The sequence below is a fragment of the Ctenocephalides felis genome, unplaced genomic scaffold, assembly GCF_003426905.1.
Source record: "Ctenocephalides felis isolate EL2017-DRISC unplaced genomic scaffold, ASM342690v1 CF-g0.4_SCAFFOLD_01886, whole genome shotgun sequence".
Taxonomy (NCBI): domain Eukaryota; kingdom Metazoa; phylum Arthropoda; class Insecta; order Siphonaptera; family Pulicidae; genus Ctenocephalides; species Ctenocephalides felis.
Window position 1 is genome coordinate 96,736,086 of NW_020538040.1, and position 14,872 is coordinate 96,750,957.

Sequence of the window (14,872 nt, forward strand, 5' to 3'; positions counted from 1 at the left end):
TTAAAACTATGTCAAAAATATTCAATGATCTATTATTTCACACACACAAATCCATTTTTTCTGAGGTATGCCAAAATGTTCAAAACGTAACTTCGAAACTTTCAAAACGTAGAAAAATGCAAAAAAAATTATTTTCGATTTTCGGCCCATTATTATAACTACCCTACGGGAAGTTAATAAAAACATTGGATATTGAAAGCATAAAAATGAGAAAATAATACAAGTAAAAACTAGTGGTTGTAAATGGTTGAAAGCGTAAAAATGATTGCAAATATTTTATATATGATCATTATATATTATTCATATTTTGATAACAATATATGTCTAAAATATGCGAGCATTTATAAATATGTGTGTCATTCGTATGAATAATTTCTAGCACTTCAAATTATATCCCCTGGTTTTATACAACAATTAAAAAATTGTTTTCATTATCATCTTCCTTCAGAATTCTTCAAGAGAAATAGTACTTGTATATAAAATATATACTACTTATCAATGCTTCGGAACACCTGAATGTTTTGAGTGGGGCTCGCGAGTTACAAGCCGCAGTTCCTATATAAACGTCGGTAATGAGCTGCTCACGATCAGTAGAAGATTGGTTGTAGCGTAAATCGCACGTTTTGAAATGTCTTCACAGGGCAACGCATATACTATGATAGTGCTGGCTGCGGCTGCAGCAGCAGTTTTTGGCGCAAATTACACGGTTAAGGTTATGGAACCTTGTGTCCATGTCAGAAGCACAGATTTAAAGAACGCCTGCAAATTCGGAGGACTCCAGCTCACGTCTGTTGGCGGCACACTGTTATATGCAAGTAACTGCAATGTGCTACTTCCTAAGCAGACCTTCAGGAAAAGACCGGCGGTGCTTTTTGGATACGCAAATAGGGTGAGTATTGATATATAATATGTATTATAAACATTCGATATATATTAGTTATTCTATATAGTACTATATATATATTCTTAAATTTAGCTTCAATATTTAGAGTTTATAAAATAATAATACTTTTATAATGTTATTTAAGTAATATGTGTAATAGTCAATTTTATATTATTACTAGCTGTACCCGATCACGTGTTACTGTGTTATACATATAGAGATTTAAACAAAAATGCGATTCTGTTACATCTAGTTATCAAAATGAAAAATAACGCAAGTATTTTTTGTGATAAATTGTCGCCCTGTATCAGATCCATCATCGAGTAAAATATCGCATTTTATATGCTTATAACGAAAACAGTATTTGTTTACTTTCAGTAAATATACTGTAATAATCAAACAGCATACATCACAGCCATAGACCTTATAACTACATGGACTGCTAGTCCTCATATGTTTTCCATTGCATAAAGTGTGAAAAGATAGAAGCGACTGTAACGTCACTTTCTGAACAAGCGTTGCCGACAATCGTGGAACTCTCCCGAATGATTAAATGTCGTATGTTATATGTTTTATTTTTTATTTTTTTTTAACTCGTTTTATTTAGCAATCAGAAATACATAAAGATTCCTATGAGCTAAAATGACAATGTAAGAGCGATGCCTAAGAAGAGCTCCAATGAGATCTTCTCAGTTTAACAATTACTATAATAATATTTTATTAGACGTAATCTAAGACTAAGTCTAAAGGCCATTGTCGTTTCAATCTCCTTGTTCCATAAGGTTTAGTATTTTCAATTTCATATGTTTTATATCAATAATATAATGGCTATTGATATGACTGATAATTTTGTAAGAAATGATATTAACAGTATTTAATAACATTTATCATAATAGTATAATATTCAAAAATTATCTGTGATAGTTTATTTCAATAATATAATGGTCATTGTGTGGACTGATAATTTTGTAAGAAATGATATTGATAATAATTCTTCTGTGAAATAAATGTACATCAAATCGAATCTACCTGTTAAAATCGGTTTTTATATTATAAGGCCTATGCATATGACGTTTAATACTGTTGGGAGTGTTCCAGGAACCAGTGTTACACTACAAGAACTGATTTTTTTCTTCACAACAATTTAACAATTTCAAGTAAACGATTTAATTTTAGGTTAAGCACGTATCATATGACTTCGACATATCATGTGACTTTTAATCAATCGGGAGAGTACTACGATTGTCGGCAACACTCATTCAGCAAGTGACGACACAGTCCCTTCTATTTCTATATACTTATTTTGCCCTCGACTAGCAGTCCATGTAGAATTCAGTCTATGATTACTGCACATGACACCTATAACAAACAACCAACTATGGAGATAATTTCTGGGAGTTTTCCATTTATTGCTTTAGTATAGATTTTTTGCTATATTTTCTAGAGAAAGAAATCATCCACCTTCTTTTACCACATAAATGCACTGCCTATTTTCATTGCATTGGAGTAAACCTTGTCGACTATTTTCTGTGGCTATTACACATACCTCATCGTGATGTTCCAAGCTACTCCGTTGTAATAAGTTCAGATATATATATATATATATATATATATATATATATATATACAGTCAACCCTCCGTTAACACGGTACTTTGGAAACGCGGTTGCTATACACGGAGCTGAAAATGCAACATCCCTCTGATACCACGGATCTCCTATATAAATGTTTACGTTCAACGGTTTATTAGATTCTTGCGCGCAACCTATGAATGATTCTAGTAACTAATATTAATGTTAGTTTTGTTATCGATTTTTTTGAATTTTACTGTATTTTATATATACATGTCAGGATATGTCATAGCTGCGTTTAATATTAGTATTGAAAGTGTCGGCGATCTTCAACAGAACGTTAGTTAGTCTTTTAAAATAATTATGCTTGAATAATTTTTTGTTCGAAAACAGTTGTTTTTTTATTTTTTCCATCCTTATTCGATCATTCCATATTTTATTCTTAACTTTATTAAAACTATTCATTTAAATATAAATTATATTCTTTTATTATATCCTTATATAAACTTTTCAATTAAAGATAAATATTTTTTTAGCATATCCTCATATGAAGTCTTGAATACAATAAAAATAATTTGTAATTTTTATCATGTATTAGATGAACTCTATTTCACCAAAAACAATTCATATAACACCATAAAAATGCCGCGATTTGTACTAATTCTGAGTTTCTCTTATTGTTAGCACGGTTCCCATAGAATGTGATATTGTAAGCAAGTTTCCATCAAACGCACTACGATTTAGCCTGAATAGTATGTCAAATACGAGTTGTTTATAGCACGGAGCCCATACTACACGGTACACACTTACCGCGGCAATAGAGGGTTGACTCTGTATGTATATATATAAATATAAATTAGGCATATAAATTTATATATAAATATAAATTAGGTAAAATAAGAAAAAACATTTTTGCATGAAATTACGGCTTTAATTACTCTATTTGGAATGATCCGATTTAGGTCAGTTATGCGCCGTTTTGTTCTATAACTTGTTGCCATTTTGAAGGTATTATCATTAAGCTTCTCTCATAGAAACCCTCGTCCCCATTAGCAATAAATTGATAGATTCGATTTTAACAAGCTTCCTTATAAATAGTGATGCATAAAAAGCTCACAATCAAACTCCTAGAGCTTCTAGCGAGTCTCTATCGATGTGTGTTGTCAAGCATTGTGCCGATGGAACGAACACAATTCTTCTCTTATGGGCCAAAGCTGGCCGCATCTGGGCGATTGCTATCTCTAGCTAGACCGTTCAATTGTTGACCGTTAAGTTCCGAGTTGAGACTTTTGCCATAGGAGATCAGCTCACAGTATCAGAATTCCTTGCTAAACCATCGAATCCCAATTCTAGTTATGGTCACCAGTCCCCAATCACTTAAAATTGTGGCGATTTTCTTGCTGTTTAGTAATGATTTCCAGATGAAAGTTCGATGCTCTAGGTTTTCGTGTGGCACCCATACATCAAGCATTTTTGTATCTAGCCTCATTCAAATGCTGCCAAACAGTTTTTTTTACAGTCTTTTGATCTTGAACAATCGAAATCGACTTACACGATAATTGGGCTCCTTGATTTTGTCGATATTTTGACGAAACCAAATTGGACGTGATAGGTAATTAGATTTCTGAAAAAAAAAATTTTTGTTCTGGAAAAAAGGCTGTTGATAAAAAACATGTTCTCATATTTTGAAATATATTGGAAGTTTTGAACGTTTTTTCAAAGCCATCGTACTGCTTTAACTGCATAGAGACGAAATATCGAAGCGCGTAAACGCCGCGTCGCCATCTAATGGATAAAAATTGGTATTGAAACCGATACGAATGTAAACAAAATTTATACTTATAAAATATCTGATTATTTGATGTGCATATGTCTAATGATCATTTTTGACCACAAATGGCATTTTTTTACTTTTTTCACTAGATCTCCGTAACCGCTAAAACTGCTCTTCATGAAAATTTGATCAGTACTTCATCTTGTCCATACAAGTAAAATGTTTTTTAAGTTATTAAAATCGGACGTTCCGTTCTCTTAAAAACTGAGTTACCGTTTTTGGCACTTTTTGGCTCGTATCTACGAAACGACTAGAGCTGCCTATGTCAAGAACTAATCAGCACGTCTCCTTATCAGCAGTAATCGAATGTTTTTTGAATAATGGAAATTGGTTGAACCGTGTTCCCGAAATCATCAACAAAAATTTGTATTCGCACACACACACACATACACACGCATATACATCCATTTTTTCTAAGGTATGCCAAAATGTTCAGAAACCTCTGAAACGTAAAGATATATAAAAAAAATTATTTTCGATTTTTTTGCTATTACTATAACTTAACCTACGGGAAGTTAAAAAAAAGTTAAATAAAAGTTAAACAAAAATAACCACCCTCGACCTTTCAAATATGCGCGTAATGGTTTTACAGTTATAAAATGATTTTTGATCACTGAACAATTATTTCAACTTTGATTTTTTGATAGATCAAAACACAATGCTTGTTGAATCATATCATTTTGCAGTACAAATGCAGTTCAAAATAGTCATACACAATATTTTGCCTCAAGACAAATTATATGAACTACCCTACATGCGTAAATAACACTGCGCGATATTAAATTTTTATCCTAAGATATGATGGTTTTTAAGTAATTCGGGGACGCTGATTTTGAACTAACAATTCCAAAATATGACCATGTGCTTAATATCGTTCCTCCAAAGTCTCGATGTGTTGGTGGACACTCTCGCCCTGCTCTTCGACAATATCTCCAAGATTTTCCAAAAAACGTTCTAAATGAGTGTGAGTAATGAATTCAAATCAATTACATCAAACATATTATTTTAATTCTTGCTGTCTTCTCTTTTAAGTTTTTACATCCATTACATGGTAGACAGGAGATTTTGATGTTTTAAGTTGTTTATCGTTAACATAGATTGGGGTCGTGTAGCTGATCATAAGTAGACTTCAATACCAGTGGAGTTGTGGTTTATGATCATTTGCTTCTATTGCCTGAATTTATTCCATTGATATTTACCACCCAGAGAAAACATTTGTCGTGGTGTTTCTGAGTTTTTTTTTAAATGACTGAACGAATAATAAATGAGTTTTTACTTTTTCCTTCTGGATAATAACCTAAATATACTACGCTATTTTTTCATATAGATCGAAGAACCCATGTTTTATCTTGATTGCGCAAATCAGTTTTAAAGTGGTTGAAATACGATGTCTTTACGCAGTTCGACATAGGTTTCCGGTATTTGCCAGAAATATATTAACCACAGATGTAACAATAACAATTTGGATTATGCACATGACGTCTTAGAGTCAAATCTATACCAAAAACAGCAGAAAAAACTCCTAGTTAAACTGGGGAAATCATAGCCGAAATCGGAGTAGTTCCCTGAAACTCAAAAACTAGAGCTGTTACGAAAAATGGAAAGTAGATTTAACACAGAAGTTCGAAGTGACATTTTTGTCGCACTGTGTAATCAATAACAAAATTATCCATATATTAATTTATGAGTGATGTATAAGTATATGCAGTTGCTGTAGAGTATCATAATGTGGGATACTATTCTAAATTATTCAATTTTGTACAATTTTCTTATTACATAAAACCAATAAGCGGCTGTTACACAGGTATTTTAGAAAAACGCGGCTGATAAATCCAAATTTATTAGTTTTTATAATTTGTTACGACTTGTAGGATTCTAATATATTAGTATGATGATTTAGACCTGTAAACTCTATCGGCATGCAAAGTTTTATCGAAATCACTTAATAAGTATGTAAATTAATGTTTTTATAATTTTTTTTTAGTTATTAATTTTAATTATACCTCGCGTTTGGATATTATTTTGCATCGAAGTATGTAATAATCTGTGATTTGACAAATCTACGCATTTAAGATAATAAATATCTACGCATTTAAAAATTTGATAACATTAAAATTTTTGTTAATAATTATTAGCATATAAAAATTCCTTGATTAGTATAATGAAAACGAATTCAAAAGATTGCTCAATAACTATTCATTTCAGAGCTATGAAGAGCAAAAACAAATCGGATATGTTTAGAAATTCTTCACATATAATTACTTTACTACAATATGTATAGCAATTGTTTGAAAATAATAATTTTAAAATTATAAATAATAATGTGAATTTAATTGCAATTAAATATTTATGTTCCTACTTTCACATTTGTTTTGTATGTGCCATATAAACGTTAGCACTTCACAATGTGCAAACATAATGTTTTAATAAAAAGTATTAAATTTATTCATCATTGAATGTAAATAATGAACTAAATTAATTAGCAAGAATATTTTATCTCACAATAAGTAAAATATAATTCACAGACAAAGCTGTATACCGTAATGACTGTCGATCCCGATGCACCTTCGCTACGCCTTGGACAATTCTATCTTCACTGGCTGAGAATTAACGTTCCAGTAAGTATTTTTAACTTCCCGAAGAAGTTTATGTTTTCATCAAAAAATCGATTCGCTATTTTTTTTATTTTTTTTTTTTGACGTTTCAAGCCATTCTGAATCAAATAAGATCAAATTTGGAAAAAAGTATATGTGTGTGTGTGTGAACAGATTTTTTGCCGTAAATTGTCGTTTTTTTAAAAACGGCTAGGCCGATTTCATAAATTTGTTCAATTCAAAAATTGTCAGTTTTGTGCGACGATCGGCCAAGCCGTTTTTTTATGAATAGCAGAAAAGTGAAAAATTTTTCGTCCACGTTTTAGCCCGCAATTCTGAATCTGTTTTGAAAATTCAAAAACCGTTCGAAAGAATATTGGTTGGGAATCGTGCTGATTAGTTGTTGGTAAAGATTAGCCAGGCCGTTTTCTTGCAATAAAGTGTTATAAAATTTTTTTTCGGCGATTTTTATTATTATTTTTTTGATAGTAGATACCATAGTCTTCTAGATCATACTAAAATATTACGGCCCTACGACAACTCGTTTAGCTTTAAAATTCGTCAAAGTTTGCAAATTTTTTTTTTCGTTTATTTTTCATAGCAAGCTATACAAAGTACATTCAGCTACATTTGTTACAGTTATATATTATTTGTCTGCGTGAGAAGGATTGCTATCCTGCGATAGCGCCTTCATAGAAGTTATGTTATATTCTGTAGTAAATCATTGCAGATTTTTTTTTTGAGACGCTTTGGTGGTAAAGGCTTGAGCAGATCTGACGCTAATACGTTTGGATGACGACTTAGACGAGCTTTATATCTGGTGCAGTATAGATTAATTCTTCTATAGTGCGGATTCTGAGATCTTGATGTATCAACCAATTGGTAACGTATTTTGGAGCGTTCACGATTTCTTTCAAAATTTTATTTTGGAACCTTAGTAGAATAGTTATATTCGATTTACTAGCCGCACCCCATAGTTGTAGGCCGTAGGACCATATTGGTTTAATGCAAAAATTAATATCGTTTTTTGGCATTTGTCAAAATTAGACCTTTCATAGACGTTTGCTCAAAAACGCTTGAACCGAATTCAGAAATTTAAAAGCCATTTGGTGTATCTCGATAAGGACTATCGCTTGTCAGTTTTGTGCGACGATGTGCCGAGCCGTTTCTTTGTAATTTGGAAAAATGTGTTGAACTTTTCGTTCACATTTAAGCTCATACTACCAATTCGATTTTTAAAAATCGAAAACTGTTCGAAAGGTACCGAGCCGTTTTCTTGTAATTAACTGTTGAAAAAAAAATTTAAGCCGATTTTTATATAACTTTTTTTGGCGATATATATCATGGTCTTATAGAACTTACTGAAATATTTCGGCCTTACGACAAGCAGTTTAATTTTAAAAATTCGAAGTTTGAGAAAATGAATAGTTTTTTGACGTTTGTTAAAATTAAAATTAGACGATTTACTTGGTATAACGATAGAGTACTTAACTTGGTCTTAATAAACATAATAAATCATTAAAGTCCTGCGGAAACTGGTTCAATTATGAAAATTGTTGATATATGAAAATTTGCTTTTAGAAAACACTCCGAGTTAACGTATTCGTTCGTTTTCAAATGTGATAAAATCCATTCGGAATACTTTTAATCACTAATAAATTATTTTTTATTGATTAAGTCGATTATTTACACATATCGGGAAGTTTATTTAACTTGTCTCAAGGTAAAATACCAATACCAAGTAGTTTAATATTTGTCTAGTAGGTAAAAGAAATATATCTGCTAATTTCGGTTTGAACATTCGGAACATCTTTCTCTACTTCAATATGTTTGAAATTTCGCGATCCTGATAATATTGCGACATTAATCACGCGTTCATTAATTCAGATTAACAAATCTTATTGAATAACAAACAGTAAATGTATATAGATTTAGAATCTTATAATTAATTTTATGTTTTAATACAAAGAAACCGGTAATGATCGGGATCGCAGCGACATTTCGCATTGCGTCAAAAACTTGGGCGACGGCTTTCACTAAAAAATTATGGATTCCATGGGATTTAAACGCTCCAAGTCATCGAAAGAGCCATTGTCCTCTAACTGAAACTGTATGAAAACTAGGCTACGCAAAATTGAAACATCGCTAAAGTATTTAGAATTACTAACTATTTTTATTTTATTTCGCGTTACTTCGATGCAACAACTCTTATGTTAATGGCTGTGAATTAGTATATTGGTTGAGACCCTAACGAATTTTCAAGCAAGAATATTTGTTTAAAATTGAATTTACAGAACAGTGAAGACGCCTTTGCTCTATGTATTTTCAAGCATGGTTTTAGTGTGTTTTGATGTTAGTTGATCTATATCCCCGAAACGTTAAATAATTTTTTTTGTAATAAACAAACTTTATTGGAGGAAAAAAGAAGGATTTTAGTTCAAAATTTTATAACATTTATAGGAGTGCTATGCAAGTTGTAGTAACAATTTTTTTTAAATTAATGTATTTCGAGATCCACTGATCATATTTCTACAAAATAATGATAGGTAGTTATCGTATCTATTCCTCAACCTGAAATCAAGTAAAAATAATATCACAACTGTTGGTCATTATTTCACAATTGATCATTTTCTAAAAACGTGTGGTGTTACTACTTACCCCATATTTGGGACTAGTTATTACATCTACGGGGGCAAGTAGTAACGACAAAAATGATAAATTATTTTTTAATTATTTTTAAGAACATTTCACATATTTCTATTAATTCCAAGTAATTCTATAAATTTGCAAGTAATTCTCATAAATCAACGTAATCTAGAATTAACACAATTAAATTATATAGTGCCTCCGCGGTAACAGAAATTCTGTAACGAAAATGATTATCATAAATAAACGTAAACTAACATTAAACCAAATAAAATATAAAGTGTCTTCTGTACAATTGCCCGCATTTTACATACTATACATTTACCCCAAATCTTTTTTCTTTGAATCTCAACAACATTTTCTAAATACTAGTCAATATCATTCTTGAATGTAAACTAGCCCTAAGGTTTTGTTTTAACTAACCCCACGTGCGATTTTTTTACATCAATCAAGCAAGCTATTTAAACAATTTAGCAATCACAGAAACTGTTGCACATTATCAAACATTAATAAATCCGAAGCAAATTAAAATATATTATTTGAAATGAGTCGAGTCGCATGTCAAATGTGACGGACCTGCACAGTACTGTACATTGGCAATATTTGCAGCTATTACAATACTCATAGGACTATTATATATATTACGATTACTAAAAACAAATTAAGAAATTGTTTTATTTTTATTAATAAATATAAAATATATAATATTTTCATGTGCAAACTGATATGTGAAATTTGATGTAGCAAACGTTCCATCTCACTGAACAGGAAGCCATGCGATATTGAAGAAAAGAAAGGTTTTGTACTATGGGTTCGTCAGAAATAAAATAATAAAAACATGGAAATATAGCTACAATTACAAATATTACTATAACTTATTACAAGACAATAAAAAATAATCGCGTTAGAAAATATTCACCTTGGGCGTATACAACTTATTGGTTTATTTGTTTAAAATGTTGGTCTCAAATATTTGTGAAAGTACGTCTAACTTCACGAAATACTTTATAGTAATTTAAATGAAGGCAATTCACAATCGCCAACAATAAACAAATTATGAGTGTTCGCTTACAAATGTATTTTGTCATGCCAATATAATTTATTGAGAGTAATTATGTTCTCATTACAGGGATCCGCTTTGGCTGATGGCGAAGATATCGATGGTCTTGATATTGCACGTGAGTATTATAAATAGTCGATCGATATAAAGTTCCTTGGCACTCTTCTCATTGTAAACCTAGCGCAATTTGTTTTGAAATTAAAATGAAACTATTTGTGAATGCGCTTTAGCATTGTGTCCGAATGCTCCTATTTTTTCATTCTAAAATATTACGGCCCAATGACAAGTAGTTCAATTTTAAAGCGTCATTAAAATTTGGAATAATGGGTTGCGATATTAGGACCTACAAGCAAGTGTTGGACCACTCTAATTAATATAGTTGCACATATTACAAGTTTATTTGAAATTGAGATTCGAAATCGCATTGACTAATTTCTAATGAAAGATAAAAGCTCATTTTGTGAATAAATAGTTAAAAATTTTAGCTAAGTCACCAAATTTTAGTTGCGGTTATATGGATTTTTTATACAAATCGGAACTTTATGCAACTTGCCTCAAGGCAAAATGCCATTTACACCTAATTAACTTTTTGTAGGGTAAATTGTAGTAATCGTCCAAAAACCAAAAATAAAAGTGTTTGCATATCTTGTTTTGTCCATGTTTCGGGAGCACCGGTCTATCGATTTAAATAATACAAAGAAGTTTCCATTCCTATTGATAGAAAAATGTGCTGATTAGTTTTTGGGAAAGGTAGGCCGAGGCGTTTTGGACATATAAAAAAAAGTCCAGAAAGTGAAAACTTAGTTTTTGAGAGAACAGAGTATACGATTAATGGTTCAAAAAACATTCAACTCCTACTGATGGAAAGACGTGGTAATTGGTTTTTGGCAAAGACAGGTCCAACAGTTTTAGAGATACGCAGCTAAAAGTGTTAAAAATACCAGTTTTTGAGAGAACAAAGCATTCGATTGAAATGGGAAAACAAGCTGATTATTTTTTAGCAAAGCCAGCCGTTTCGGAAATACACAGCAAAAAGTGCAAAAAATGACAGATTTTCAGAGAACGGAATATCCGATTTGAATTTTTCAAAAAATATGTTACTTGTAATGACAAAATAAAAAAAATATCAATTTGTTACCGTCCAGAAACAGGTCCAGCGGTTTTTGGGGTGCAGTAACAAAAGTAATGGCATTTGATGGTCAAAAATGATCGTTACAAATCATTATTGTTAAATACTAATAGATTGATACACACGTGGACTATTAGAAAAGTGGATTGGTAACAGGCGAACTGGTAGACAGATAGAGGGGTAAACAGATAATCACTTTAATAGGTATTTACATAGATGTGTAGACGAGTAAACAGGTAAGCAGGCAAACAGGTAAACTGGCAAATAGGTAAATAGATAAACAGTTGAAGAGGTATATAGATAGATGGGTAGTCAGAAAAACAGGTAGGTAGGTAAATTGGTAGATAGGTAAATTTGTGGAGAAGGAAGTGGTGGAGAAGAAATTGGACCGGTAAATTGGTAGAAAGGTAAAATAGTGGACAGGTGAACTGGTGGATAGGTCTGCTTCTAAAAAAATGAGCTAGTAAATATATTAATATGTAGATAGATAGGCAGATAAACACGTAAACAGGTAGATATGTATATATGTCGACAGGAAATTATGTGAATAGGTAGAGAGGTAGGTAGATAGATATATAGATATATACCATATATATATATAGATAGATACAGGTAATCTAGTAAACTAGTTTATTGATTCATAGTCCAGTCATTATAGTAAATTCACCTCCGAATTCGAGATACCCAGCTATAAGTCTGTAAATACTCTAAAATAGCACCCTAAGAAGTTGTCTCAAAACCTACATATGGTAGGGTGTACGTACCATATGCAGGTTCTAAGACAACTTTTAGGATGCTATTTTAGGGTATTTACAGCTTTACAGCTGGGTATCTCGAATTCCGAGATTCTTGCTTAATTTAAGCTTAAATGACTGGACTATTCAACCGCTAGAAGAGTTCAATAAATAGATGGAAGACATATTTCTTTTGCACGTAACTAATATATGATGATTAGCAATTCTAGTAATAGTTTTGGATTATTGATAATTTTTCATTCGATTGATTATTTTTATTCCTCGGTTATTTAAATACGGTACGGGAAGTTCCAGCAATCTGCCTTAAGGCACAATGCTATGCATTTTGAATATATAAAATATAATTTGATAAATTTATGTATTTTTTTATGTTGCATGCAGAACTAACACAAAATATACGCAGTTTGTAGTTGTATAAATAGTTGTGGTATAAATCAACCTGGTATAAATAGCCGTCTTATAAATAAGTCATGGTATAAATAGTCTAGTCTCGGTATAAATAATCTTGTCTTGGTATAGCTAGACTTACAATTAGTAGAACCCGTCGTAGCAAATATTATGGTCTAATACGTTTTTATGCAATCGTTGTGAATAAGTACAATTTGTGGAAATCGTTATTGGTGCAAATTTTTTTTTAATTTACTGCAATCTATTATTACAAAAAATATTTTCCAGCTTATACCGGCCCAAACCCTCCTCAAAACTCCAGCGATCATCGATACATGTTCTATGTTTTTGAGCAACGTGATGGTCGACTTCAACCCAAGGACATCGACCGCAAACCCTTTGACCTTGACGAGTTTAGAGGAAATAAGAAATTATGTGGACCACAAGCTGGCATCCAATTTCGGGCCAGATACTAAACTTATGGAAGACAGATCTTGTTGTAATTTTAAGATTTAGTTTAAGTTAATATTGCTAATAAGTAGTACTATAATTTAACGCTAAAATGTAATTAGTTTTAACAACTGAAAAAAGGAGAAAATGAAAGTTTTATTAAATGGTTGACAGATACAACCATTGAGCACTTTCTCAGTCATCGAACATTTTCTCCCTGCTATATTTATTTGACCCATTTGAGACGGCGATTTTTTTCGAACGCGGTCCCCACAAGCGATTTTTTCTGTTTATATTGTTCATTTTTAATTAAAAAAACTTGTTTACTACGGAAATCACCCAATTCGTAAGCAAATTTATATAAATAAGATAATTGCACACCGTGTGTGCAATTCGCTCCTTTTAAAATTTTTATTGCAAGAAGCGGTTTGAATACCATGTGTGCAATGTAAGATAAAATAAAAATACATCATTAAAATTGATAAGCATTTATTTTAAAAATAATTCGATAATGTAAAATTGCTATGTTCCTTTCATTAATGAAAAACAGAATATAATGCAAAGTAAATTTTTAAGAAATAGTAAAAAGTAAAAAAAAAATAAAATAGTTGAATAATGAAGAAAATAATATAAACCGGAAATAAATTATTTCCTACATTGTTTGTTTAGGCGGTACATATAGAAGGCGATACTATTGCTGTTGGTGATAAATTTGCAAAATAAAATTAGATAAATAAATATGGGTTCTTATTGATATTTTCTAAAAATGTAAATTTCGAAATTCCAAACAAAATGTTTTGGTACGCCAAATTTTGTTTTTATATACATTACTATACTACTAATTTACAAAAATCTTATCTCGGCGACTATTTTACTCAGAATAACTGATAATTGCTTATTATTATTATTGCAAACACGGTCTTATAGCCTCGGAAAGCGTCTCGAATGGGTTAAGCAAGTTTTGTTCAGTGGGACAATACACCTAATTATTGTGATAAGAATAGGATTCGAACCAATTATAATAATGATATCAATAAACATAGTTTAAGCTATGTAGTATAGAATATATAGTATACAATGTTTTAATTTAGTATCTTAATTTGCTATTATAGTGATAAGGCTGTAGAAGCGGAGCCGAGCCTAAATCAGGAGTGGTTTAGATTCGGTTCTGCAAAAATTTCATCATCTCATCAGTAGTTCCAAAAATAATAAAACAATCGTAGTTATCATCCATTCCACATCATAAAAAATATTAAATTCTTGGATTTGTTTCTATTAGATTTCAAAATAAAAAAAAGAAACAAAAAATTGAGACCTTATCTCTTATTTTATATATCATCTTCGAGAAAAAAAATGTTTTCTCGACGATTTGTCCAGATTATTATTTCATTTGACACTAAAATTGAAACAAATTATGCATGCGTGCGTATGTGAACTCAAATTTTGTCTTTTATTCCAGGTTTTCCGAAATGGATGCAACTAATTCTAAAATTTTAACATTAATTTAAAGAACTCAATTACCACTTGCATTCATAAGTTTAGCATGATCGTTGGTCGAGCCGT

The 14,872-nt window shown here is 31.1% G+C and overlaps 2 protein-coding genes across 2 annotated transcripts in view; one reads left to right on the plus strand and one right to left on the minus strand.

Moving 5' to 3' along the window:
• The window catches only part of LOC113376716, a 320,611-nt gene that overhangs the window by 291,326 nt on the left and 14,413 nt on the right, over positions 1-14,872 (minus strand). The window lies entirely within an intron of this gene.
• On the plus strand, positions 629-13,436 carry LOC113375559. The gene is made up of 5 exons (XM_026615491.1): positions 629-889; positions 1,357-1,441; positions 6,797-6,906; positions 10,658-10,706; positions 13,148-13,436. Exons 1-5 carry the CDS (start codon positions 629-631, stop codon positions 13,333-13,335), a joined length of 693 nt encoding a protein of 230 aa, XP_026471276.1. The 3' UTR covers positions 13,336-13,436.